Source organism: Pleurodeles waltl, chromosome 5 (assembly GCF_031143425.1).
Source record: "Pleurodeles waltl isolate 20211129_DDA chromosome 5, aPleWal1.hap1.20221129, whole genome shotgun sequence".
NCBI lineage: Eukaryota > Metazoa > Chordata > Amphibia > Caudata > Salamandridae > Pleurodeles > Pleurodeles waltl.
This window is the reverse complement of record NC_090444.1, coordinates 1,855,753,134-1,855,779,625: the sequence shown is the minus strand read 5'-3', so window position 1 is coordinate 1,855,779,625 and position 26,492 is coordinate 1,855,753,134. Positions and strand designations below refer to the sequence as shown.

Below are 26,492 nucleotides of genomic sequence, written 5' to 3'. Positions count from 1 at the left end.
AGCTATAGTAATTTGTGTAGTCCTCGCAAAAGAAGCCACCAAGAGGCACTCAACCCAAGTCGCTGGCTACTGCTCATGTATCAGATCTACTGGGAAACAGTCAAAAACAACAAAAAATAATGTAACATGAACGAGCAGGGCAGTAAAATTTAGTTGAATCCAGGTTCAACATTGAGAAAACCATGGCTGCATTGCATAGCTGGCAAACACGTTACGGTGCGTCAGGACGGGGTTCAAATGAAAAAACGGAATGGAGAGGCCATGATGAGTTCTCCTGTTGCCCTGGTAGGAGGAATACAAGAAAGTATAACATCAAGAAGTAAGGAATGCTGCAAAAGGATAAAAATGCTGTTTTTGGCATATCGAAGAAATATATCTGGCTTACCTAGTAACATGGTAACGGGGAAAAAGTCACTGCGACGCCAACAGGCACGCCTTCTCCTCCAGCTATTAAAAGCCTGTACCGTGGAGGTAGAAGGCAGACGGGTGAACAATAAAGTGGAGCGGGGAGGACTGAGGGAAAAAGTTACGTCATCTTGAGTTTACTACCCAATAAGAAAGAATGTAATAACTATTAAAACGAGTGGTTCAAAGAGGGACAAATGCCCAACGTAGGTTATAGGCAACCGTCTATGTGTACGTAGTTGCCAAGCGTAGAAACTCCAAAGGCACGTAACAGAAGGGGGTAAACATCATAAGTGTGAACAGAATGATATTCGTGACTACAACATCAAAAAAACAGGATGGAGATAAAACCAAAAAGCAGCGCGGGTCCAAATCAAGGACGTCACCAAAAATGAAATATAAAAGGCGGGGAACAGAGCATCTCATGACTTGTCCAATGCTCCCAGTATAATCCAAAGATCTCTTTCTAAACCCAACCCTTAGGTACACTATGAAACTGGTAAAAAGAGTTGTTCCAAGCATGCTACCTCAGCGTGGAGTGGAACAGTAAAAATGCTAACTGTTCCCAGCATGTCCAAGGGATTACAGTATCTTGAAAAAATAGGATAACAAGAAGTAACTGTAAAAGGACCAAATCCCTGTTGACACCGGTACGGTGTGGAAGGGTCATCGGCAGTCAAGAGGTAAGGACACAGGGAACCCGGCACAGACAGAGGCACCATGGACATGTGATATTAATAAGGTATCATGAATACAGCAAGAGACCCAGAGGGAGCCATGCATAGGGAGTGAAAAACCAGTCTGAGTAGGATTGACATTCATAACTTTAAAAAGCGCCACCACAATCGCTGCCGTCTGGGACAGAGGGGGTAAGGTACTATAATAAACCATAAAGCATGGAAAACAAAGAATGTCAAAACGTAAATATAATATTTCAGTAAAAAATGTGTGGTTCATATATACTTGTCCATTGCAAAGCTACATCTAGATCCACATTATGAAAGATGGAACAGTCTGAGCGATTATAAAAGAAAGTGTGCAGTTCATGCTCTATATTGAGTCCGCGGTCCACCGCTCTAGGTTTCGTGATCCAGATAGTTTCCCTCCTGCGTAACTATTGTGGTGCTCGTGTTCCATTACCTCCTCTGAGATTTTCCGCTGCCACCTCTGTGGCGTGAAATTTCAAATTCACCAGCTCACAGATTTTATGTTGTGTGTTAAAGTGCACGGCAAGCGGGTAGCTTTCATTAAGATTCCTAATGCCACATAAATGTTCCTGTATTCTCTCCTTTAATGGTCTTACTGTATTCTCTATATAAATCTGTTGACATATACACACAATGAAGTAGATCACAAACTTAGAGTTACAAGTACTAAAACATTGATGGTGTGTGTTACTGAAGTATTGTAAGACTGGACTAGATTTACTGATTTCTTTTTCATTGACTGTTGATCACCATGGTTCTGCTCTGGGTATTGTTTTGTTGATGCTTACGTTGGAGCATTTCTCACAACTTCTAGCACTAAGTTGGCAGCATAGAGCTTTCATCAGTGGAACACCTATACGTTTACCTAGCTAAAATCACTGTCTACTTTAGGGGAGGAGCAACATCTGTTGCACCATTGCTACCATATCTGTGTTTATAATATAATAGAACCAGTTCCTGTCCCTCACAGTGTGAGCCGCATCTACTCAAGATATTTTCTGGTTTAGAATGAAGGCCCAAAGAACCAATGCAGACAAATCCTTGAATTACAAAGTGTTAAGAAGGAAAACATTTGTAGGTTACTCATTCATCAAATCGACCCTCACCGCAGGAAAGGTAATTGGACATGTGCTGCAGATCTACAGGAAGGCTACCTTCATGTTCCAAATTAAAAAATGGAGAGGAGTTATCATAGGTTTATAGTATGAACGATGCACTGCTAATATGCAGTGTTTCCTTTCAGTTTCAAATTGGACCCTCAGACCTTTTCGAAGTGCATGGGAAAAGTAAAAGCTGACTTTCAATGTTAAGGAATACTTATTTACCTATAGCTAGGCAACTGGTTGATGAAGGCTTACAACTCACAAAAAGTGGAAAAGGACTTTCAAACAACAAAGTTGCCACTGATCAGTCTAGTCCTACAGAGACACACCCAGAAGTCCGTAACATCCCCTGTTCAGGTCCGGTCTTATCTGGGAACGAAGCTAGTACAAGTAAAAGTGTTTTCTTTTAAGGCAATCATCAATCTGGGAGAAATGCCATCTTCTAAACGCTTCAAACCCAATAGAGAGGTAGGTGTTCGTACATCTTGCATTTCCATTGTGATATGAGACCGCTCCAGCAATGTCTAGTAGATTGGAAGTATCTGACAGAGAACATTTGTGACAATAAACTCTACGTGTCAACAAATGCAACCCAATTTTTTTCTTGGGGGAGCAAGTGATCAGATCTACTTCAAGGAGTCTTGTTCCAATAGGAGCGTCCAATTCTGATGATTGTCTAAGATGCCGCTCTTCCAGGATGGAGACCGCATTGAGGAGCTCTGGTTGTGCAAGGCCATTGGTCAGAGAAATCACATCAATTTCCTGGAGCTAAGACTGTTTAGCTGACAAGGCTTTGCAACAAGCAGAATTGTTACTCAAACGCACAGCACCTTGACCATGTACTCTATTAACAAGCAAGAGGCCATGAGACCAAAACCGCTATCACTGGAATCACAAAGCACTTTTTGTCTTTCCATAATGGCTAAACACTTGCCGGGATTCGTACGTCAACAAAACGATTCCCCAAGCGGATTCTACAAAGAAAATTAGGAATGGGTTCCCAACAACTTTCTTCATGAAACCTTGATAGGGGTGGGCTATCCCACAAAAGATCTCTTCACAACACTTCAAAACAAAAAAAAAGTGAAAGACTTTCCGTCCAGGCTTCTGGAACCAGGTTCAACAGGTAAAGCCCTTTTGTTTAACTGCTCAAGGACATTACTTTATATCTTTCCCGCTGATACCCACAATTATTTCTAAACTCAACCGCCAAGCAACAATGATTCTCACTGCTCTAGACTGGTGAGGCAGTGTGGTATCCAGATCTGTTGCAAATGTGTTTCAAGCTACACAACAGGCCTTGCACGCTGAACGTGCTTGACCAGACTTTTGGAGCCAGATATTCTATCCGAACCAGACATCCTTGAATTCAACAGCATGACTCCTGCGATTAGACACGGACATCTGAATCTTCCTCAATCATGCATTCTGAAGGAATTCATCTACTTTGGTTAATGGAAGATGTTTTGTTTACGGTGCCAACAGAAATCCTGCAATCAGACGGCTTGCCAGAAAAAGGCAATTTTCCCATTCCTTTTCTCACTCAATCAGAGCCGCATTTCTCTTCCATTAAAGTACATCTCTCTGATCAAATCAGACATCTTATTTAAAAAACAATTCTCATCAAATACTTTTTAGAAGGCTTGAAAAAAAATCTGTCCTCCATGAATGACACCACATCCTCCTTAGAAGCTTTTTTTTTTTTTCAAAAGTTGATGGGTCTGCCTTTTAAACCAAATCAGAAAGGTTCATTGTAGCATCTTTGCTGGAAGACTCCCTTTTTAATAGCAATAATCTCAGCTCGCAGTATTCGTCACATTCAGCTATTGAGCCGTATTTGATTTTTCACACAAACAAGACGGTGAGGAGAACTTATCCTTCTTTTCTCCCGAAGGCAATGTTAGTGTTCCAATTTTACCAGGCCACCCTTTTTCTCCTTTCTGGTTTTCTTTGTCAACTTATCCCTTCAGCAGAGGATTATTTACATTCTCTACGTGATAGAAGAGTTCCTTGTCTCTATCAAGGGTAAACCCAGTCGCTAAGCAAGTCTAACCAACTCTTCATTTACTACAGTCATATTTACGAAGATCCGGCCACATTAAAGCAGGCGACGTTTAAGTATGAGAACGCTTTCGGTTGCTGAAAAGTGCTGTGTTCACCGCGCTGCTCGTACAGATTGTGTGGATGCGATTAACCTTTTTACATGTCCATCAGACCACTCGCTCAGCAGGCCACCCGTCTTCCTTCCGGCATGTTCTGTGCCATCACTCATGGTCTGCAAAACCAATGATCCTTCTTACCTTGGTGCTGACATCAAAGCGCAGCCTGTCCGCAGCCACGTGTGACCCTCGCTGCTCGGCGCTCCCTCCCAGGACCTGGCGGAGGGCAAAGTTTAGGAGGTGGGTAGCTGTATGTTTCACCATGCAGGACAAGCGCTGCGCCTGGAACAAATGAGGTTTGGTCAACTCACAGGCAGAGACCACAGGAGCAGGCACTGAAACAGAGAGGGTGGGAGCTACACAGGAAGGGGTTTACGACAGGCACAGGGAAGGCTCAGAAGCGGGGGACAAAGAGAGGGTAGTGACAACAACATTGTGACGGTCGGTAAAAAATAGTGAAACCCAGATAGAAGAGACCAGGAGTGCACGTGTAATACAGGGAATGTGAAATCATGACTGACACAGGCCATACGCTGAGTGGTGCAAGAGCAGCGATGAGGGCATGGAATGAGGACAGGCGCAGAGGGGAATGGAAGACATGAGATGGAGTTGATGTGACCGACACTGGAGTGGAGGCAAACACTGCCACAAGTGAGACTAAAAGCAAAGACATGTGGAGGGTTTGCGCTAAGGTGGGAGTGTGGAATGATGACTGAAACAGGCAGAGAAACAGATAAAAGAAATGAGGGCAGAGCGAGTAGCATGCAGAATGAGACCTTCAGGACAGGTAAGACACAGGGAGAGACACAGAGCTTCATCCGAAGGCCACAGACACTTTCTAACTTCCCTAGAGTCCCATTTCACTCACCCTGAGACAATAAGAACTATTTATGGCTCTTCTATGGGGGAACCTCAAAAACCCTGTCCTGTGCACAGAATATCAGTGTGTACATAAATCTTATGGGGGGGACTCAAAGTCCTCGTTCCGCAGACAGAGGGACAGTGGGCAATATGGAGGGGACCTTAAAGGCCCAGTCCTATATCCAAAACATTGGGAAGCACACAAATATTTTATGGGGGGACCCTTAAAGGGCCAGTCCAGCAGACGCATGGCTCGAGGGCATTCATGTCTTCGATGGAGGTGGATCTCAAGGTCTCAGCCCCCTGCCCCCACGGATGTATGTCTACTCTATTTCCGAGAGAACGCTGTGTCACATTTGAGGGGTGGAAGAGGAGTCACTCTCACCCTTACTTGATAATCAAAAGAAGCAAGGACAGGCTGGAACTCTACAGACAAAAGGGATGCCAATTTCTCCCAGTGTTTGCAGGTGGTGTTGAAGACAGCACAAAAACACTAGGATTAGCTACAGAAAACTTCCTCATCTAGGGCACAAAGTAACTCAAAGTAATCTTGAACCTTTGAATAGCCAGCAAAATACATCAGTACAACTTAATCTAAAGAGTTAACTGTCGAAAAGCACTGCAAAGTATGCAAAATACATGAGCACCATGTTTTACGTAAGGGGTTCTACTACCGCAGGCACTGCAAGGCATGTAAATTTGCATCTAACAGACTAACTGAATTCAATTATGACGGGGAAATTTGAAAAAAGGTATAAATGATACACTTGTTTGTAAACCTCTGAGCAACAGTCCACTGCCTGATATATATATATATATATATGTATGTATGTATAACGGTGAACCCTCTACAGTGACCAGGACAGAGCGAGAATATGTGCCCCAGTGGCACTACATTCAATTACTTCCTGGTGACTTACCTACCTCGTCAATAAAGAGCATCACTCGGTCCCCAACCCGCAAGTTGTCTGGTGCAGTCACTTCATGGAGGACGTACCCTCCAGCCACATGAACGGCCTCCACTGGGAACAGAACATCCTAAAAAGGAGATTGAGGGAAAATGTAGTGCCAACAATTTCCTGCAGGACTCATGTTCACCACGTAGGATGTTTGTGGGTCCAGGTCTTGGGATTGGCTGAGCTAATCCTGATAATTAACAAAGAATTGTAAGTATAACCAATATCTAAGCTTAACATTGTAAAATGCATGCTTAGCTCCTTCTGGACTGGATCTCAGAAACACAAAGGGCATGATTTAGACCTCGGCGGACGTGTTACTCAGTCACAATGGTGACAGATATCCTGTCTGCCAAAATCTAAATCTCATTATATTCTATTATAGAGTGTCAAGAGATGTAAACCAGGATGAAAAGATCTTAGAATAGGTTTCAGATCTAAAGCTAGAAAAGACATTCTGGCATCATTGAAAAATTCTACAGTCAGAATATATAACAAGGACAGTGGCTTTTAGGGGGCTCTCCAAGAGGTTAGAGTGACACTCTGCCATCTCCCCGGCCTACGAAGAGACAGAGTCTTACCTGCTGCTCCACTCGCATAAAGTACCCTGAATCGTGCGCCTGCCCCCCCTGCTCTGCATAGAAATTGGTTTGATCCAGGATGACTCCGCAGCGCTCGCCTTCCTTAACCTTGGAGTGTAGTGCCTGGTCTTTGTAGAGGACGAGAACAGTGGCTTGGCAGGGACTAAAGACTAGAGCAATGAGAAAAAAGAATGCATTGGTACAGAGTTAAGAGAAGGGTTCTGAAGTTGACTTCATAAGAAGGAGATTCAAATTAATTCAACCAAGTGTGCTCTGCTAGAAGGAAACTTAAGATTAAGTTACTAGAAGAAGAAAGCTATCAAGCAAAGCTATTCGGTCAGTTTTCATATACATTGCTTGCGATGGCCACAGCTGAATGTGGGCATCGTTAATTGCCTTTAAGGAGACATAGAGACAGACCATGACAATCGCCTGCATGAATGTATTAAGACACTTGGCCTGGAGTGACTACGTCAGCATTAGTCACCAGTGGAAAGCTATAGAAGAGGACTGGGTATCCGGGAATACTGGATGGTGACCACTGGAGTGAGAAACGAGGGCTCACAGCAGCTGTTTTGTGTCAGGTGAGAATATATCCCCTGGTTCCAAGCTAGTAATTTGTCCAGGTGTGAGGAGCTTGTCCAGCCCAGAGATCTCAAGGAGGCCCATTCTATGTGTGAAAGGTCATCCAGTGCTTAAAGGTCCAACTGTCCCAAGTCAAGCGGGATTAGATCACCAGCCCAGATATCTTTAATTGCCCAATGTCAGATGTGAAAAGTTAAACCATCCGTGCTTTCCTCTCTGTGTTCAGACTCTTAATTTCACAACTATAAATTCCCAATTGCGGTAACCAGAATACAAAGCGCTACAACGTATATGCAAGGCCTTGAAGTTACAAACTCCACAAACAAGACACTTGTGGTCTCTTCTTTTCGTGGCAGCTCTTGAGAACACACGCTGCAGCTTCAGGGCCCACCAGCCCTATAACAACTTCGAAATAGGAGTCCAAGTGCTTGTGAACTTGGTGTCTTCAGCACTTTAGAAATTATCTCATTCTACAGTTGGCTTATAGATACAGCCATGTCCAATGGTGCTAAAGAAAACAGATCAGTACTCTACAAAACTTGTTTCAATGCTGGGGCATTACAAATTGAGCACTGTATTACAAAAAAGATATTCACCATATCGCCCGTCAGCATCCAGGGCATAGGAATACTTCAGTGAGTCATCCGTGGTGGGCACGACTCTTCGCTGCAGTTCAGCCAGAGAGTGGACATCCAGCTGCATGCTTCCCCCTTCCTCCTCTGCTTGCTGGGCCTGATATTTACGCTGCATAAATACAAACACATTACATTTTGCTGATGGCACACACAGCAGAGTCATCTTGTTTCTATTTTTACAGTTGTGAAACGCCTCAGAACCAGAGCAATGGGCCCAGTATATTAACCCACAGTGGGCTTCTCACACCTCCCACCAGCATTGATAACCCCTCATCAAAGACTGCCTTAACAAACCAGGAGGCGGCATCGCCATCATTCACAGAGACACCATTAAGGTCACCACCAACACCCTCGACACCCTCAACAACGCAGAACACATGCACTTCCTTATCCACATCAACAACACCACCACCCTCAGAGTCACACTCGTATACAGGCCCCCAGGACCACGCCCCCCCTTCTGCGACACCATCGCTGACGCCATCAGCATACACGCTCTCATCTCCACAGACTACATACACCTCGGTGCCTTCAACTTTCACCTGGAAACCCTCACGACCACAACGCCTCCTCCCTCCTAGACAACCTCACCAACCTCGGACTCAAACAACTGGTCACAGCCCCCACCCACTCGGCTGCACACACACTCGACGCAATTTTCACCTCAAGCAAACACGTCACCTACACCCACACCACCAAACTCCAATGCACGGACCACCACTGCATCCACTTCTCCTACAACAAACCACCCACACACCACCACCAACACTCCACCCCCTACAGCATGTGGGACAAGATCCCCACAGAGCGCTTGAACTCCCAACTGTCACAAACCCCCCCCCCCAACACCACCGACCCCAACACCGCCGCACACAACCTCAACAAATGGATCACCACCTGTGCAGACTCTCTCGCGCCCCTCAGAAAAAACATCACCACCCCCAACATCAAGAACGCCCCATGGTTCACCACTGAACCCCAAGAGTCCAAACGCAAATGCCGCAAAGCAGAGAAAACGTGGAGGCAAGAACCCTCCGCCACAAACTTTTCCGCCCTCAAAACCACCACATGCAACCACCACCAACTCATACGCACCACCAAAAGAGCACACTACAAGGAACGTATTGACAACAACTCCCAAAACAGCAAAGAACTATTTACCATCATCAAAGAGCTCTCCAAACCCAAAGCCAGCAACCTAGACCCCACACACACACAAACCCTCTGCAACTCCCTCTCAAATCATTTTCACCGCAAAATCCAGGACATACACAACAGCTTCATACCACACACACCCTCCACACGCAACCTCCACCCGCCCAACACAATCCCACCACACACACCCCCCAACCTACTCACCACCTGGACCCCCACCACCGACGAAGAAACTGAAAAGACAATGAACTCCATTCACTCTGGCTCCCCCTGCGACCCCTGCCCCCATCGAATATATAACAAAGCCAGCCCCACCATCGCCCCCAAACTCCAAGCCATAATCAACAGCTCATTCGAAACCGCCACCTTCCCAGACCCCTGGAAACACGCGGAAGTCACCGCTCTCCTTTAAAAAACCCAAAGCTGACCCTGACGACCTCTCAAACTACGGCCCCATCTACCTCCTCTCTTTCCCAGCCAAGGTCACAGAAAAACTAGTCAACTCCCGCCTATTCCACTTCCTCGAGGCCAACCACACACTCGACCCCTCCCAATCGGGGTTCCGCAAGAACCACAGCACAGAAACCGCTCTCATCGCATACACCGATGAAATCAGATCCAGAGTCGACGTGGGCGAGACCGTTGCACTCATACTCCTGGACCTCTCCGCAGCCTTTGACACTGTCTGCCACCACACACTCCGCACACACCTTCACAATGCTGGGATCCGCCACAAAGCTCTTGACTGGCTCACCTCCTTCCTCACCGACAGAACCCAAAAAGTCCATCTCCCACCCTTCCAATCCTCCGCCACCAAAATCACCTGCGGAGTCCCACAAGGCTCCTCCCTCAGCCCCACACTCTTCAACATTTACATGGCCCCACTAGCCAACATCCTCGAACCTCAAGGTATCACCATCCTCTCATACGCTGATGACACACAACTCATCTTCTCCCTCACCCGCAACGCCACCAACGCCAAAACCAACCTACACGCTGCACTCCTTGACACCGCTGCCTGGATGACAGCCAACCACCGCAAACTCAACTCCAACAAAACCGAGATAATCATTTTTGGACCACAAAAAACGCTTGGGACTCCTCTTGGTGGCCCACCACGTTAGGCCCCGCACCCACCTCCGCGAACCACGCACGCAACCTCGGCATCATCCTGGATCCCTCTCTCTCAATGGCCCAACAAATCAACGCCATCACCTCCTCATGTTTTAACACACTCCGCACACTGAAAAAAACATTCAAATGGATCCCCACAAAGACCAGAAAGACAGTCACCCACGCACTCATCAGCAGCAGGCTAGACTACGGCAACGCCCTCTACGTCGGCGCCACACTCAAACTCAAGCGCAAACTACAGCGAATCCAGAACGCAGCAGCACGACTCATCCTCGACCTCCCCCGCCATGAACACATCTCACCACACCTCAAATCCCTCCACTGGCTCCCCATAGACAAAAGGATCACCTTTAAGAGCCTCATCCACGCACACAAATCCCTCCACAACACCGGCCCAACCTACCTTAACGAAAGAGTGACCTTCCACACTCCCACACGCCACCTCCTCTCCGCCGACCTCTCTCTCGCCACAGTCCCCAGCATCAAACACACCACCACTGGAGGCAGATCTTTCTCCTTCTGGCCCCCAAAGCCTGGAACTCCCTCCCCACCCACCTCTGCAAGACCCAGGACCTCCTACTCTTCAGGAAGAGCCTTAAAACCTGGCTTTTCGAACCGTGATCTCCCGTCCACTCTCCCCCCTCCCCCCAGTGCCTTGAGACCCTCACGGGTGAGTAGCGTGCTATATAAGTCTCTTTGATTGATTGATTGATCAGACTGGTGACTCTTTACTAACCCATCCTTGTCTGGATAGCCGGCCAAACCTAGGTGCCAAGGACCACAGACTCCAAGTGCTACCTTTCCTTTTTCTGGAGTTCAAGGAAATGGCTACATGTTCCCTGGGATTAAGACCACCAGATGGAGGCCAACACCTCAGTGCAAATGACACCTTTACCGATGTTTTTTGACCTACTTTAACAGGGTCAGACTTGAACATGGAGAGGGGAAGGGTTCTCCCACAATATTACTCTGCACGACTGCAGGCATTTGTGACCTGTAGAAACTACTGCTTCATGGGGTCAGTACTGACAACTCCTCACAGATGTTCAAGTACCATGATCCGCATGCAGGAAGGCATAAGTACTGCATCCCTTCGCTGCAGTAGCCCTCTCCTGTGCTTACCCACCCCTCTAGATGACGTCGATGAGATGATAGAGTTGGACGATAGGGATTCTGGGTGAAAGGAATGTGTGAGTGACAGAAGAAAGCCTGGAGATAGAGACGAAGAATACGGAGTCAACATAAAGTAACTCAACTTTTATCTTAGCTACTACTGATGTTTGGAAATAGCTGAAAGGCGTAACACTAGGAGGTGGCCCTCAGTACACGAGACCCAAAGCGGGTAACATAGGATTCAGTTCTATAAGCGGTCATCACTTCTATCCGGGTGGCAATTATGTGTGCCCAGGACCGGAGCAGGTGGTGCATATGAAGGGGGCAGGATGGTACTCCAGGTCCTTAAAAAGGTCTTTGGTGGCACAGGTCTTCCAGGTGGACGTCAGTCTTTCGAATATTTGACCGGTTAGTGTAATACTGGGTGATGCTGCTGTTCCAGGCAGAAGGTCGATTCTGGCAGAGATCAAATCTACCTCACCCAATCTGCAGTCAATTACATTTTTAGTAAGAGTATTGTAGTAGTGGGGGAGGGCGCCTATGAAATCAGGTGGAAAGATGGCAGTGATTGTGAGGAAATGAGGTGTTTTATATGGTGTGGTAGTGCCACAGAGGAACAAGTGTTAAGCATTTAAACAGCACTAAAACAATTCAGAAAAAAAAAAAAAAAAAAAAAATACAACTTAGGCAAGTGTCAATGGGGTCGGTTAGAAGTACTTGGAGGCACTAACTCCAGCCGGGAGCTAGTCAGGGGGACCAGCATGGTCCTAAAGGACCGTTACCTTCACAGGAGAAGCAGTCTTTCAACAGTTCCAGGCACTTTATCTGTATTGTAATGGGTTCCTATAGCGTGGTCCCTTTGCAAGAGATGATGGATGCTGTAAATGCTCTGAGGGTGCTGTGGATGCGACACAGCCAACAGTGTCTTCCTGCAGGGGTTCCTCGGTCCATGAAGATGGTGAGGGGGTCTTGGTTTCAGGATTGACGTCACACGAATTCCTCGACGATGTGGCCAAAGTCCACTCGCCATTGGACTACAAGTCACCCGCTGTCGACAGGCCAATCCTTCCCGAGCCAGTAACTCGCCTTCTGAGGGTCCCAGAAACTCTCTGACAATACTCCCAGATTCAGCGAACTCGGGTGCAACTCTGTACTTCATATCTTCTGCATGGCAGCAGTGGCTTGAAGAATTTGGGCTACCAATTGTGCCGCGGACAGGAGGCCAGTCAGTTGGCCCTTGGAGTTCTCTTGGCTTGGCTTTGAAGACTACTTCTCTTTGAGCAGGACATGGCAGACACAGTCCATCTCTTCGCTAGCCACCAGGTACAGTCCTTGTTGGTGCAGCCTCTTTTTGAGGGGTCCCTCTGTGCAGCAGGGCAGTCTTTCTTTGGTCCTTCTTCACAGTCGATCGAGATGTGAGGTCTGAGTGCCAGCGGTGCCCCTCCCATGCTCAGCAAATGCCCTCAAGGCAGGATGCAGTTAGAAGCCAATGTGCTACCATGTTTACTTCCTGTACTCACCAATTGGGTGAAAAATCTTTCCACAATAATACAGTGTTATTGTGTGTTTTACTGTCAGGACATGCAAAGTACATGTCCAGCTGGTGTCATGTGCTGCACCCTGCCTTTAGCGCTCGGTAGGCCTGCCGGGGGGGGACGTAAACACATGTCCAAGGGAAGAGGCGGGTTTGCTCTCAATGGAAAAGTCGGACTAGCCGTGCACGGCTGCTCTACCAGTCTGGAGTGGCGGACTGGGAGGCTTGTTTTACTTGGGGGACCTACAAGGAGGAACAATCAGTACTGCAAGCCCTGGGGTACCCCTCTAACTTACATGCCCTGGGTACCATTTACTAGGTAAGTGAGCCACTTCCAACTGGGTACAGCCAATTCGACATACACTTTATGGTCAGAGCGCTGACACTGCGGCCTCATGCACTCCCAGAGTCGAAACACCAGCAGCATCGGTCAAAAACCTGGGGGGGACAATACAAAAAGAGGCGTTCCCTTGTAGTGATACCACCCGGTGCGGGCCGTTGCTGGGGATACGATTGTTGATGTTTGGTCTCTGTTTTGTTTGCTTTATTTTTGTTCGCTAGCCTTGCACGGATTCAGATGTTTTCCTTCCTTTCTTGTTGCTCAGTAACGGAGGGAAGGACACTTGAGGCCTTGCAGTGTTGATGCAGAGGACCCAAAGCTGGAATGCTTGGGATGTTTTGGGGGGTTGAAGACTAGCCTCGAATGGTCACTTCAGCCAACAGGAATGGGACCGGAGAGGATTGTCTGTGGTGGGCAGGTACAGCGTACTGGCACTGGTAGGTCAGCTGCTGCCCTGGTGTTTGGGTGCTCAGCATTACAGCTCAGAGCGCAGGTTGGAGTCTAGGGAGGTGGTTAGGAGCGTTACATTCACCATGGAGTTTGCTGGGTACTGGAGTTGAAGGAGTGTCAGTAGGAGGAGCTGGCAGCCCTTGCTGGTTCTTCCTTTTTACGCTCAAAGATGATGCTCTTCAACTTGTTGAACTTCCTGTAGACAGCTAGTTGTATGTTTAATGTTAGGCAGTGATGAATGATGCACTTTGACAAGACCACTAGCCTAGTGCCTCTTGTGACTGTGTTTCAGCAGGCACTAGGTAGCATAAACCCACAACTGAACATCCGTGCTAGAAAACAAGAGAACTTTCTTTGTTTTGTTGCATAAATAGGTGCTGGCCACTCTTGACTTAGTTTTAGAAAGAAGGGCTTTGGTTTTTGGTAATAATGGCGGATTGTTGATTCATAGCTGGCTTTAGATAACTGGGTGGTTGTTGCGATATGTAGACGAGACACTGAGTGGCATGGACGAGCGTGTGTGTGATGGATGTTCAGGATAAGAAGAGTAGCCATAGGAACGGCTTAAAGACACCAACCTCATCAGTCAAGCCGAATCTAGGGAAGAGTGAGACCAGGTAACCTAGGATGTGTGCCAGTCCTCACCCTTGGCTCGAACCTACCAGTGAAAAGCTCTCTGTAGCTGGGATGTACACCCACTCGGTTTCTCCCCTCTTGTCAGAAGCTCTTTGGATGCCTGGATGGCCCCATTGCTGGCAGCCAGGACCAAGGGCCCGAGGCACTTGATAATGGTATGATGAAAGTATACAAGGGAAGTCAAGGCTCCCTCATGCTGCAAGCTTCTACTGCATTACCACTCCCTTTTATTGGGGAGCTTTGGCATTCAGCCAGCCACCCTGGACTAAAGGATGAGCACGGCTGTGCATCCTCCATTTCTTAGATTCTGCATCACTATTTGCAGTAACATACAAGGTGAAGTGAAATTGCAGTGCAATTCAGTCTGCATATCCTCGTCATTTACCTGGGCCTCTGCCTGGGCGAGCTGCTCCAAAGCTGCCGAATCCATGGTCACGCCCTTCTCCTCAAGCATCAGACCAATGAGATCCAAGGGGAAGCCCAGATCTCTGTAGAGCGACCAAGCCACATCGCCTGCAAGACAAAACGCAATGTGCAAAATATTTCCACTGTGCTAAGAAAGTGAACTAGCTCAACAGCACAACACTTGTGTCTATGAATATGTCATATCAGTCCATCACAGTAACAGCACCAAAACATTTCCATGCGAAAGAGTCTTCAACGACAAACCAGACATAATCATCTTGTTCGCTTATGTTAGGAGGGAGAATAATATCCCTATAAACTCTTGTGTTTTATTTTCTTATTACAGGTGCTTCTGATGTCATATCCCATCTGTAACAGGAAAATGACATACCTACTCGCTAATAATAACTTCTTACAAGTGACATCACTTAGGAACCTGTCCTATTTAAAGGCTGCCTTCACATAGCACGAGGAAGCTGGAGCCCGGCTGCCCCAACACTTGCTCTGTGTTCCAACTGCCTCGTGTAAAGCACTCTGACTGCTTTGCAGACAGAGATAAAGTTTAGGACGCGGCCAACCAGCTCCCTGCATTTTCTGTAGAGAAAAGTAGGTTCCAGTAGAAAAACCTGCATGCAGCACTAGTTTTCTATCAATTATTTGAAAGAATACCATATGAGGATGGGTGGGGCAGAGAGACGCGGAGCTTCATGGGTGCAGTAATAGTTCTTAATACTGCAGTACTTCCTGATACTACTCAACTGCGCACACGGGGGTTCTAGATCATGTAAGGATTGATCCAAATACTGACTGAACTGGGTTCCCCACGGTAGAGCTTGGTCACCAGAAGTAGTTTCAAAGTCTGCACTGATCCCCCTCAGTACTAGCTGGATGTGGTAACCTAGCACGGGTTCTGTGCCCTATAGTTATTTCTCCCAGTACTGACCGGGTTTGATTCTAGATCCTGCAGGGCCAGCAGCTTGCACAGACTGGATAGGACTGGATTGTCTAGAGATGTTTGAGGTGTTGCCCCACAGCTCCTAGTACTCACTGGATGGTTACACCTATACAGGACACTAGATCCTACCCTGATGGCTTTTAGCACTGACTGGATTCACTTAGCTGGAAGTGTCTCTACATGTTGCGGGGGGAGAGGCCGCGCCTGGTACTGTCGGGGCTCAGAGGGGACTGTAGACCTTGCCCTGACGGTTCTCAGTACAGACTACCAGGGGTATCCCAGAGGGGCCTTGGGATCCTGACTTGTCCTGGTAGTGCCCCGAAGTTGGCGGAATAGTCTAACAAGAGGGGATTCTAGATTCTGCCCTGGTGGTTTCCAGCACTGTCTGGGTTGGGTTATACAATAAGGATTCTAGGGCCAGATGTAGGAAAGTCCGAGTTTGCGACTTGCAAGTTGCGAGTCTGAGCGACTCGCAATTTGCAAGTCGCAAACCCGGATGCAGGATGGTGTCCCTGACGCCATCTGCGAATCGCAAGGGGGGTCGCAAACACCCACCTCATTAATATTAATGAGGGGGGGTCGCAATTTGCCACCCCCTTCCTATTTGCAGCACTCACAGGGATGGTGGCCTGCTGGAGACAGCAGACCACCATGTCTGTGACTGCTTTTGAATAAAGCAGTTTTTTTTTTTTTGTATTGCAGCCCGTTTTACTTAAAGGAAAACGAGTTGCAATACAAACGAAAAAATGAAAGTTTTTGTTTCATTTTTTCAGAGCAGGCAGTGGTCCATAGGACCATTGCCTACTCTGAAAAAATGTTTACAGGGCCATTTACAAAGGGGAAGGGGTCCCATGGGACCCCACCAGTTACCACCAGTGTGACACTGGTGGTAACTGCGAATTGCTTTGCGACCGCGTTCGCTGTCACAAAGCAATTCTACATTGCAATGCGAATTGCAAATAGGAAGGGGAACACCCCTTCCTATTTGCAAGTCGCATTCCCATTTTGCGAGTCGGTAACCAGGTTACCGACTCGCAAAATGGGAATGAGCATTGCAATGTGCTTTTTGCATGGTGCAAACAGCGAATTTCGCTGTTTGCACCATGCAAAAAGCTTTGTACATCTGGCCCCTAGATTCTACAACTGCAGTACCTACAGCAGACTAAACTGGACTACCTAGAAGGGTTCTAGATCCTGCCATGCTAGCCCTAAAGATGGACTGAATTGATTTATCATGAGGGGCTCCTAAGATGGAGTTGACTAAGTTACCCGGAGGAGATTCCAAGCCGGGGCATTCTAGTTCTTAGGGCTGTCTGCACTGGGCTATCAAGCGGGGGTTCTAGCTCCTACAATGCTAGCTACTATGCCTAAGTGGATGGAGTTACCAAGAGGTGTTCAAAATCTGCTTATGATAGCTCCCAGGATCAGCTGAAATGAGTTATCAACTAGGGTTCTAGATCTGGCATGCCAGATCATAGGATTAATAGGACTGGGTTGCAAAAAGGGTGTTCTAGAGCCTTTCTCGCTAACTCCTAGGACTGGCTGAATTACGTTATCAAGAGCGAGTTCTAGGTCTCCTAGAGCTGTTTGCATCAGTTTACCAAGATGGGGGTTTAAGACTCTGCACAGATAAACTTCTGGCACTGACCGACGAACACTGGACGACTTCTGAGACCATCATGTACTGACCAGGGAACGTACCATGCACACTCTACTATGCACTGGGCGGGATTGCAGGTACACTCCAAAGAGAGCTGGCTACAAACACAGTACACTGTCAGGGCCTCACCTGGAAAGACCTTTGAGTTAGTGGTCTGCTGGAGTGTCCGATCTATGATCCGCCGCCCACGCTGTAGAGACGACAAGAAGGCTGCCTCGTTGTCGCCAATGATATTCATGATCTAGGGGAAAAACAGCAGGATCAGTCATAGGCCCTGGTGATGTGCTATCCCTCATTCCAACAGCTACATCACCCATCAATGCCAGGCTAGAGGATGGGCCTTGGAGGTGTGTCAACGCATCACACCAGGTGGCCTGCTGTTACACGTCTAGCCGGGGTTTGTATCCTAAACACTCAATATCTAAGCACAGCGCTGAGGGTAGGTGAGAATGCATTACCCATGGTCACTATAGCTGTTTACATACACATGATAATACAAATCTGTTGCAGGTTTGAGAACCACGGTGAACAGGAAGGGAGAGAGAGGAATGGGAAGATACCAGCTCGGGGTTGGGGTTATGGAGTTATCCACGTTGTTCCCCAAGTAGGGAGAAATAAATGTTGAGAGAAGATGTTACTTCAAAGCGGAAAGGGACGATTACGTTTGAAGATTGCTGGGGAGGGGGTTTGAGGTTAGCTTAAGTGAAAATAATGGACGAAGCAGTGGTTACGGGTGAGTGGTTGCGTTGTGTGCTCGGGATGGTGCAGTGAAGGAGATGTTAGCTGTACACTCAGAAGAGAGTGCTGAAGAGGAAAGAGATGAAATGTGAGATATGCAGATGGAAGATTTCAGAAAGATGTAGGGAGAAAAAAGGCATAATTGTCTAATGGAAAGACCGCGGAAGAACAGGAGAGAGAGTCATTCCAAAGACTGCTACTCTTTCCAAGGCCCCTAGCAATGTTTCATTCACAGTCTCATATTTTCAGAATTGAAACATTTTCAATTCCAACTATTCATAACTAATTTATTGCTATTACTCATTTATCTGATACTGATAACATGCATTGTCAAAGCCTATAGTTTTGGCTTGCTTTAGGTGTATGTTTGTTACTCTGGGTTACGTTTGGATGCAAAAACAGAAAGTTCCCAGAGAGGCACCAAAATACTGGTCGGCTGCTATGCTATAGGAAGCACCGCATTTTAGTTGACATGTTTTAAGCCACACCTCTTGGAAATTATTCCTAGTTAGGTTTCTTAGGCCACGGCCCTTTCAGAGATCCCCCAGTTTTTCTGTCCCACTTAAAGCAATGTCTATACCTGGCTCGTGTCTCGCCGCAGCTCCGGGTAGGCATCACCCTGGTAATCAAGCACAAAAACATTGTTAGGAACTGCATTGTTTGAAGAAACATACACTTTACATCCCTCATTACTGCCAGTGACTTTGTCAAAGTCCAGCTTTCAGTGCTGCTTCTGGGAGCTAGAATTGCCATCCCAGACATACTGTCCTTTTGTTGACTGTTCAAAATTTGCCTTTGAGGAAAGGTTGCTCTGACTCCTGGTCCTATCAGAGGATGCTCATACTCCTGAGGTTTATATTAAGCTTTTGTGTTATGTTTTTAGCATTTCATACGATAGCAACAGCTTCACACCTTGTGCAGTGATACAGGGCTTCCCCTGTGTAAACACATGACAACGGGCGATGGGAACAGCAATGAGGTTCACATCTTGTGCCAGCTATCAAGTGAACGGCTGAGAACGCCTGTGATTTTGGGGACATAACAAATGTGGGGTGCTGAAAGTAAAGACATGTGCTTGGTGACTTTTAGGGAGCCGTGCAACATTAAAATCAACTAAAAGTTGCTGAGAAGTTTTGTCAGGATCTCTAGACTTCTCTCAAAGATTCATGATAGGACTTGCAGAACATTATACAAATCCTGTTGTGCTACTCACAATGCACAGTTTTTGTAACCCTGTTTTGGAAACTCTTTGGGTGCTCACATAAATATGTGCTAGATGCAGACTTACCAAAATTTCAACCACTGTGGGGACTAAGCTGGACAAGAAACCAGGAGGAGCATGAAGAACTTCGGAGCAAAATCGGACGGCCCTGCGAAGGATCCGGCGCAGGACCAGCCTGTAAACAAGACAGGATTACTAATGAGGGAAGACAGAGACCAAGATCAGACATCTTAGGGCCCCTCTCGGACTCAGGGTGCTATCACACATAGGAGGACATTCTACGGATGCTTATTTCATACATGGGCAAATGTCACACATAGGAGGACCTTCTACGGGTGCTCATATACATGGGCAGATGTCACACATAGAAGGACATTCTACGGATGCTCATATAATACGTGGGCAGATGTCACATATAGGAGGACCTTCTACGGGTGCTCCTATCATACATGGGCAGATGTCACACATAGGAGGACATTCTACGGATGCTCATATCATACATGGGCAGATGTCACACATAGAAGGACATTCCACGGATGCTCATATCATAAATGGGCAGAGGTCACACATACAGTGACCTCACAAGGAAAGATAGCTTAACATCAGGTAATCTAACATGCAGGCTCACACTGGAAGCCACACACAAACTGAAGTGACACCTTGATCCTACACAAAGAGGTCACAGTGGGATCTCATACAGAAAACAATGTCACATCTCAGTCTGCAAGTCCAGTGACCAGTCCTTTCATCTGTGCGGACTTTCAATTCATTAGATGATCATGACCTTATTCCTGAACCCCCACTGCTCTCAACTTTAGGTCACTGGTATGCTCTTCATAAACCCTACCCCAAATGCTGATTCTGAATCTATAAGGCAGTGAGCACTTGCTCCCATCTTCCCAATCTTCTTTACCAACCCAGAAAACTGTGACCTTGCCCACCCCCCTTTGGTACGTTCACTTCCCTACACCCACCTATGTTCTCACCCCTGAACCTTACACTGGCATTTACCTCCTTGCCCATTCCCCTGATCCTCAAACCTCTCACCCTATGACCCTAGCCTCCCTTGTTGAGCTCTTCCACCCTGATCCTACTGTTGCACCCCTTAACAGATGCTGTGGCAGCTGCACATCGGGTCAGCCGTTCCAACTATGCCTGGTAGAGTTTAATGGTTGTACCGGGAAATCCAAGCTCCACAGGAAGGCCACTGATAATTGAAAAACTGCAAGATAGGCGACAGGGGTGTCATCTACCTGTTAGTTGGAAAAGCAATTTTCCCCCTGCACCTCAGACAAAGCCCATCGCTCACCATCTTCAGTAAGAACCTCAAAACTTGGCTCTTCGGATGAGGACCCTCCCCCCAGAGCCTTGAGACCCTCACGCGTGAGTAGCCGCGCTTTATAAATACTGATTGACTGACTGATTGATTGAAGTAAGAAAAGTTTTTTTTCTGAAAGGATGTTGGAGGTTTTTCAGCAATGAGTTCTGTGATATCAAACTCCAGAATAGATATTGGCCACAGAGACAGGAAAAATTGGGACTTCTTACTTCAATATATTTGGTCCTATTCAAATCAGAATTTCACACAATCTGCTAACACAACAATTAATGAAGGTTTTACCTGCTGTAAACATTTGGGCAAACACTGCAAGGTACTGGCAACTAGGAGTTGTGCAATTGGTGTATGGGCAAATATAGTCCATCGTTGAAACTTGTCATATCCTAATTTTAAATTGCCTCTTTACTGAAGGGAAACATGTTTCATGGACTGTCTGTCCTTTCCTCCCAGTAGAAGTGTAAAGGAATTTCCACAGCAGAGTTTCTATTGGAGAGTGTTGTAAAGAACAGTACCTTCCAAACCAGAAACCAACACAGTTTTACAAGTTGTCGCCAGGCTTGCAGATGAAGGACACTCCTCCCATTCCCTTAAATCAGTTTAGCTTCTTACAGAGAATCAGCAGTAGCAATGTGTAACTCACTCGGCACCAGACATCCCGGGGTACACTCCATCAGCGATGCACACTGAAAGTGTACGAATGTGGTCTGCCACTACGCGGTATGCCATATCCACATTCCCAGCATCCGCACTGCCTAGACGTCCCTGGTATGCCGGACACTGAGAACCCTGGAAACACAATAACACACAGAATGTTGTCAGTCCTGAGAGCCAGCTCACAGTTCCTTTGGTTCAGAAGGGACTTGCCTTCCTGCTAGGTGTCTCCTTATACAAGTGGACCAGAGCGCATCCAATGGTGTATGGCACCACAACAAGTGCAGCAGGCTCCCGTGGGTCCAGTCTCACCTGGTGGATTGCGTCCATCAATGGTGTAAAGAGGTCTGTGTCGTAGTTGGAGCGCTTGTGCTGCAGGACGGTCACCAACCTCTCTAGTCCCATTCCAGTGTCCACGTTGTGCTGGGGCAGGAGACGCAGGCTTCCATCAGCCTCCCTATCAAAGCACAAAAGCGGAGAGGGTTATCATTGCACTCCCCTGGTCACGACTACAGCGTGTGCATACTTCCCATCTATTGTACAACTATAACAAAAGAAGTTACGTAATGCTCATGTAAAAGTACACTAGTAAGACACCCACATCATTTTCATTCAAATGTGCTTCATAAAATACAATTTCTGCTTAAAGTACAACCACAGAGGATGTGCAGAGGAACAAGTTCAGATCATAGATAACTATGTTAGAAGAGAAGGAGGACCTCAGAAAACCAAGCAGGACTCTCCGCCTATCCACAAGTACGCTCACCAGCTTCCCTGTCCCTGGGATAATCCACTGTGTATCACAGTGCAGACCAACGCATGGGAGATGGGAAACCCTATGCCATGGAGATGTCTGATTACCACCAGAAAAAAAGACAAAATCAGTCGAGGCTATATGAGGCAGGACCAGCACACCACTCCGTTTCTACAAGGGCATTGGTAGCAGCGCCTTCTCTGCAGGATGCTACAGAGTGGACCACATGAAAAGACAAATGTCCTCAGATGACAAAGAAAAGTGTGCCAGCCTACCTACATTTTGTCTTCCAGCCTACTTACGCTTTATCCTTTTGTGATCTCCCTAAGACTTTCCTCAGATCAACTAAAGAATCTCAGAGTCCATTGCTGGCCCACTGGGAGATCCAAAATGTGCTCCTTCATCCACAGCAGAGTGTGGCTAGATCCCCCTCAAACCAAGGTAGGGCAGTCTGAGAGCTGGTTGTAGGTTAAAGGGCGCAAGTGTCTTTAACTGAACTCTAGTGCAAGATACCAGATCTCACTGGGGTCATTGTTTCCACCCAGTATGTGTACAGTGGAAAGTGTGTTGGGACAGGAGGAGGAGTAGTGGAGGAGAGCAAGAGGGAAAGAATGAAAGAGAGAGAGAGGCTGAGAGAGAGCTAGAGTCTGAGAGATATAAAGTGTATTGCAGTTTGTAAAGTAATACGAGCTGGCACCCAAGGTTTTGCTCAGAAGGCAGCAACTTATACCAAGGGTGCGCGGTCTTTACGCCGCCTTCACCACCACCATGACCTCCCTGCTTGTTTGTGCCAATCTTGTAGGTTCTCTTCTCATCCCTGCTTTCCACTTTGACCCTGCTAGGATGATCAGCCTTAGGGTGGTCTGTCCCCAAACCTCCATCCATCTTTCCATCTTTTGCTGATCTTGTTTTTCTTGGACTGAAGTCTGTGCATTTTATTGCTGCTAACCAGCGCTAGCATGCCTGTGGTCACTCCTTTAAAATTGTGAAATTGACTTACACCCATTTAATTTACTTGTAAGTCCCTAGTAAAGTGGTACTACATGTGCCCCGGGCCTGTAAATTGAATGCTACTAGTGGACCTGCAGCACTGTTTGTGCCACCCACTTAAGTAGCCCTTTAAAGAAGTCTCAAGCCTGTCACTACAAAGCCTGTGTGTGCAGTTTTAAACTCCCAATCAACCTGGCAAAATAAACCTTTTACCAGGCCTGAACCTTCCTTTTTAATACATATATGGCACCTCTGGGTAGGCTCTAAATAGCCCATAGGGCGGGTGCAGTACATTTAAAATGCTGGACAGGTACTTTTAACTTTTACATTTCCTGGTAGTAAAAACTCTTAAAGTTGCTTTTCACTAATGCAAGGCCTGCCTCTCCCACAGGATAAGATTGGGTTAACTTAATACATTCAATATTGAAGAAGGAATGTTGAGTTTCATTTCTAAAGAATTGTACCTTAAAATCCTCTCAGTAAAGTAGGATTTTAGGGCACAATTCTGAAAATGCCACTTTTAGAAAGTTGGCATTTTCTTGCCCCAACCATTGGGTTCCTGGAGCCTGTATCCTGTGTCACGTGACTGGGTGTAGCTGACAGCTGATCTTTGTGTATTACTCCCAGACAGTGAGACAAATCATGGGTATTGGAAGGATGGACCATCTCTGACCTGTTAAGGGGAAGGAGCTGTCACCAACCACACTTGCACATCACAAAGATTCTGCCTCTGCACACTCACAAAAGGTTTTGACACCAGTCTTTTGTGACCCCAGAAAAGCTGTGGCCAGGGCAGGGATGCAGGAAATTCCAACCACCTCAGAGGGTGGAAAGCTTCAGAACCTTATCCTACTTCAAAGGCCTTGTCTTGATCTCCGTGACTGTGCCCTTTCCCCTACACTCTCCGCACCTCCCCAGCACGCCTTCCCACCACCAAAAGTCAACACCTAGCAGGTAGGCCTCAGGCAGGCACTTGCGAAAACATATAAGGGCAGGAGACCTGATAAGTGGACTGCAGCCACCTCTCAGGACCCTGGTGTCACTGCACCGACTGCATAACTGATAGGCATACCTCTGCTTCTGAGGCAGTTATATTTATAACTATTAGCAATTTACTGGCTAAAGAAAGTGCTGTTCAAATGAACGTGTCCTGGATAGGCCTGTCTTCTACTAGAAAAAGTGATGTTCTACTGTACAGATGTGCACATTCTAATACACTTGTGTACATGCAGGGCAGTGCATTCTCAATTCTTGTAGGATTTTATTTAATGTTATATATTTTTTTCTGGAGTACTATTTTACCAGAACCAAAGAATAATAATCATGAAGAAAGGCCCTACAATTAATATGCTCCTTCCTGTCTGGCAGAACACAGAGAGTCAGGCTTTCGCCTTACCTGTCAGGACCTACGGAGATCATCTGCAGAGTTCCACAGGGCTCCTCCCTGAGCCCCACACTCTTCAACGTCTACATGGCCCGCTCGCATCCATCGCCAGGGACCACAGGCTGAACATCATCTCCTATGCCGACGATACCCAGCTGATCATCTCACTGACTGAAACCACACTAATACCAAGAAGAACTTCCACAAAGGGATGGAAGCTGTCGCCACCTGGATGAAGGACAGCTGCCTCAAGCTCAACTCTGACAAGACCGAGATCCTCATCCTGGGAACATCCACATCCCCATCGACCGTTGGCACACCCCCTCCCCCCCCAGTAACCCTCACCACCCCTACTAACCACACACGCAACCTCTGCTTCATCCTGAACTCATCGCTCACCATGACCCCCCCAAGTCAACTCAGTCACATCCTCCTGCTTTCACACACTCCGACTTCTCCAGAAGATCTACAAATAGATCCCAAAGGACTGTCCAGAACTGTAACCCATGCCCTGGTTACTGGCAGACTTGACTACGGCAATGCCCTCTACGCCGGTACCACCCAGAAGAAGCTGAAGAAATTACAGCACATCCAAAACGCCTCTGCCACTATCATCTTGGACATTCCCCTCCACGAACATATCTCCAATCACCTAGGAGACCTCCACTGGCTTCCTATCGAGAAGATAATTAACTTTAAGCTCCTCATCCACGCTTACAAGGCCCCCCATGCCCTAGGAACTGCCTACCTCAACCACTGCATCACCTTCTACTCCCCCACCAGACCTCTCCACTCCACTCAACTAGCACTAGCCACCGTACCCCATATACGGAGGACCTCGGCTGGTGGGAGATCCTTCACCTACCTCGCAGCAAAGAGCTGGAGCACTCTGCCCCCGCACCTCAGGCAGTCACCATCGCTACCTCAAGGAAGGACCTTAAAACCTGGCTCTTCCACTGGAACTTAGAGGGCAAACCCCCTTAGCGCCTTGAGACCCTTATGGGTGAGTAGTTGTGCTTTATAAACCCTGATTTGATTTGATTTGAAGTATAACTCCAATCTACAGTCTCCCTGAAACCTCTCCTAAATACATCAATAGGGCTGGTTCTGAGAAGTGTGGAATGGGTGGTATTATCACACTCCACAAACACCATTACTCCAGGGGTGAGTATCTCCCTGTTGTGGTAAATTCCTTCTGTTACGATGCTTCCCGGTAAGAAATTAGGTGTAACATGCAGAATCTGTGTTTAGCACACCAAAGTCTGAATATTTTGCCTTTTTCCACCTGAATTCCCTACAGTAAATGTTGTCAGGTCTTTGCTAGCGACATCTGTCAGCAGAGACTGATGTGGGGATTGTTACCACATGCTCCCATTTGCACAGCATCAGAATTTTTTCTCTACTCGTAAAGAGGAAACAAATAAAGAGTTCCCGTGAGAAAGAGCAAAAGACCAAGCAGGACAAGACAAAGAAAGGAAACAAAGAAGAGAAGGTGAGAACATAACAGAGGGAGACAACATTAAAAAAACACACGTGAGGGGGCAGAAAAAAATAAAATTACTTTTCTAGTCTATAACCAAGCACACTTGTAGATTTCTCAACACACATTCCCCATCACTGGCCAGTGCTCAGGATGCCAGCTGACCACTCATACCTGTTGTGCTGCATGAAGACCAGGTTCCAGATCTCCACCACCTCAGGGCTGTCACGGTTCACCAGGGCTGCGGCATTACGTCCACCCACGTGGTCGTAGTGGATCTCGGTACAAGGACCACAAGGGCCTGTCTCGCCCATCTCCCAGAAGTTCTCTCTTAACCCAAAGGGTAAGATGCGGTCAGGGGGGACTCTGAAAAGGAACAGTGAATCCATGAAGATTAGCCCGTCACAAGTTTTCAGGTGCAGGAACTTCGCCCACGATCCATGGAACCCAAATTTACAGGAAAGGCAAATGTGAACCCCTGCTACAAGAAGTACTGGGGACCCTTTAAAGTTTTCCATGCAGCTGTGAGATTGATGTAGCCACGGGAACAGCAGAGTCAT

At 47.0% G+C, this 26,492-nt stretch overlaps 1 protein-coding gene across 2 annotated transcripts in view; it reads right to left on the bottom strand.

The window, feature by feature from the left end:
• AARS2 (alanyl-tRNA synthetase 2, mitochondrial) overlaps positions 1-26,492 on the bottom strand; it is a 96,432-nt gene that overhangs the window by 35,929 nt on the left and 34,011 nt on the right. For both annotated transcript variants that reach the window (XM_069236372.1, XM_069236371.1), the window contains exons 4-14: positions 26,107-26,298; positions 21,637-21,781; positions 21,314-21,459; positions 19,401-19,509; positions 18,693-18,731; positions 17,504-17,615; positions 14,740-14,867; positions 7,954-8,101; positions 6,773-6,942; positions 6,160-6,273; positions 4,516-4,656 (exon numbers count right to left, since the gene is read on the bottom strand). In XM_069236372.1, coding sequence (XP_069092473.1) covers positions 4,516-4,656; positions 6,160-6,273; positions 6,773-6,942; positions 7,954-8,101; positions 14,740-14,867; positions 17,504-17,615; positions 18,693-18,731; positions 19,401-19,509; positions 21,314-21,459; positions 21,637-21,781; positions 26,107-26,298 — 1,444 coding nt within the window. The remainder of the gene's footprint in view (positions 1-4,515; positions 4,657-6,159; positions 6,274-6,772; positions 6,943-7,953; positions 8,102-14,739; positions 14,868-17,503; positions 17,616-18,692; positions 18,732-19,400; positions 19,510-21,313; positions 21,460-21,636; positions 21,782-26,106; positions 26,299-26,492) is intronic.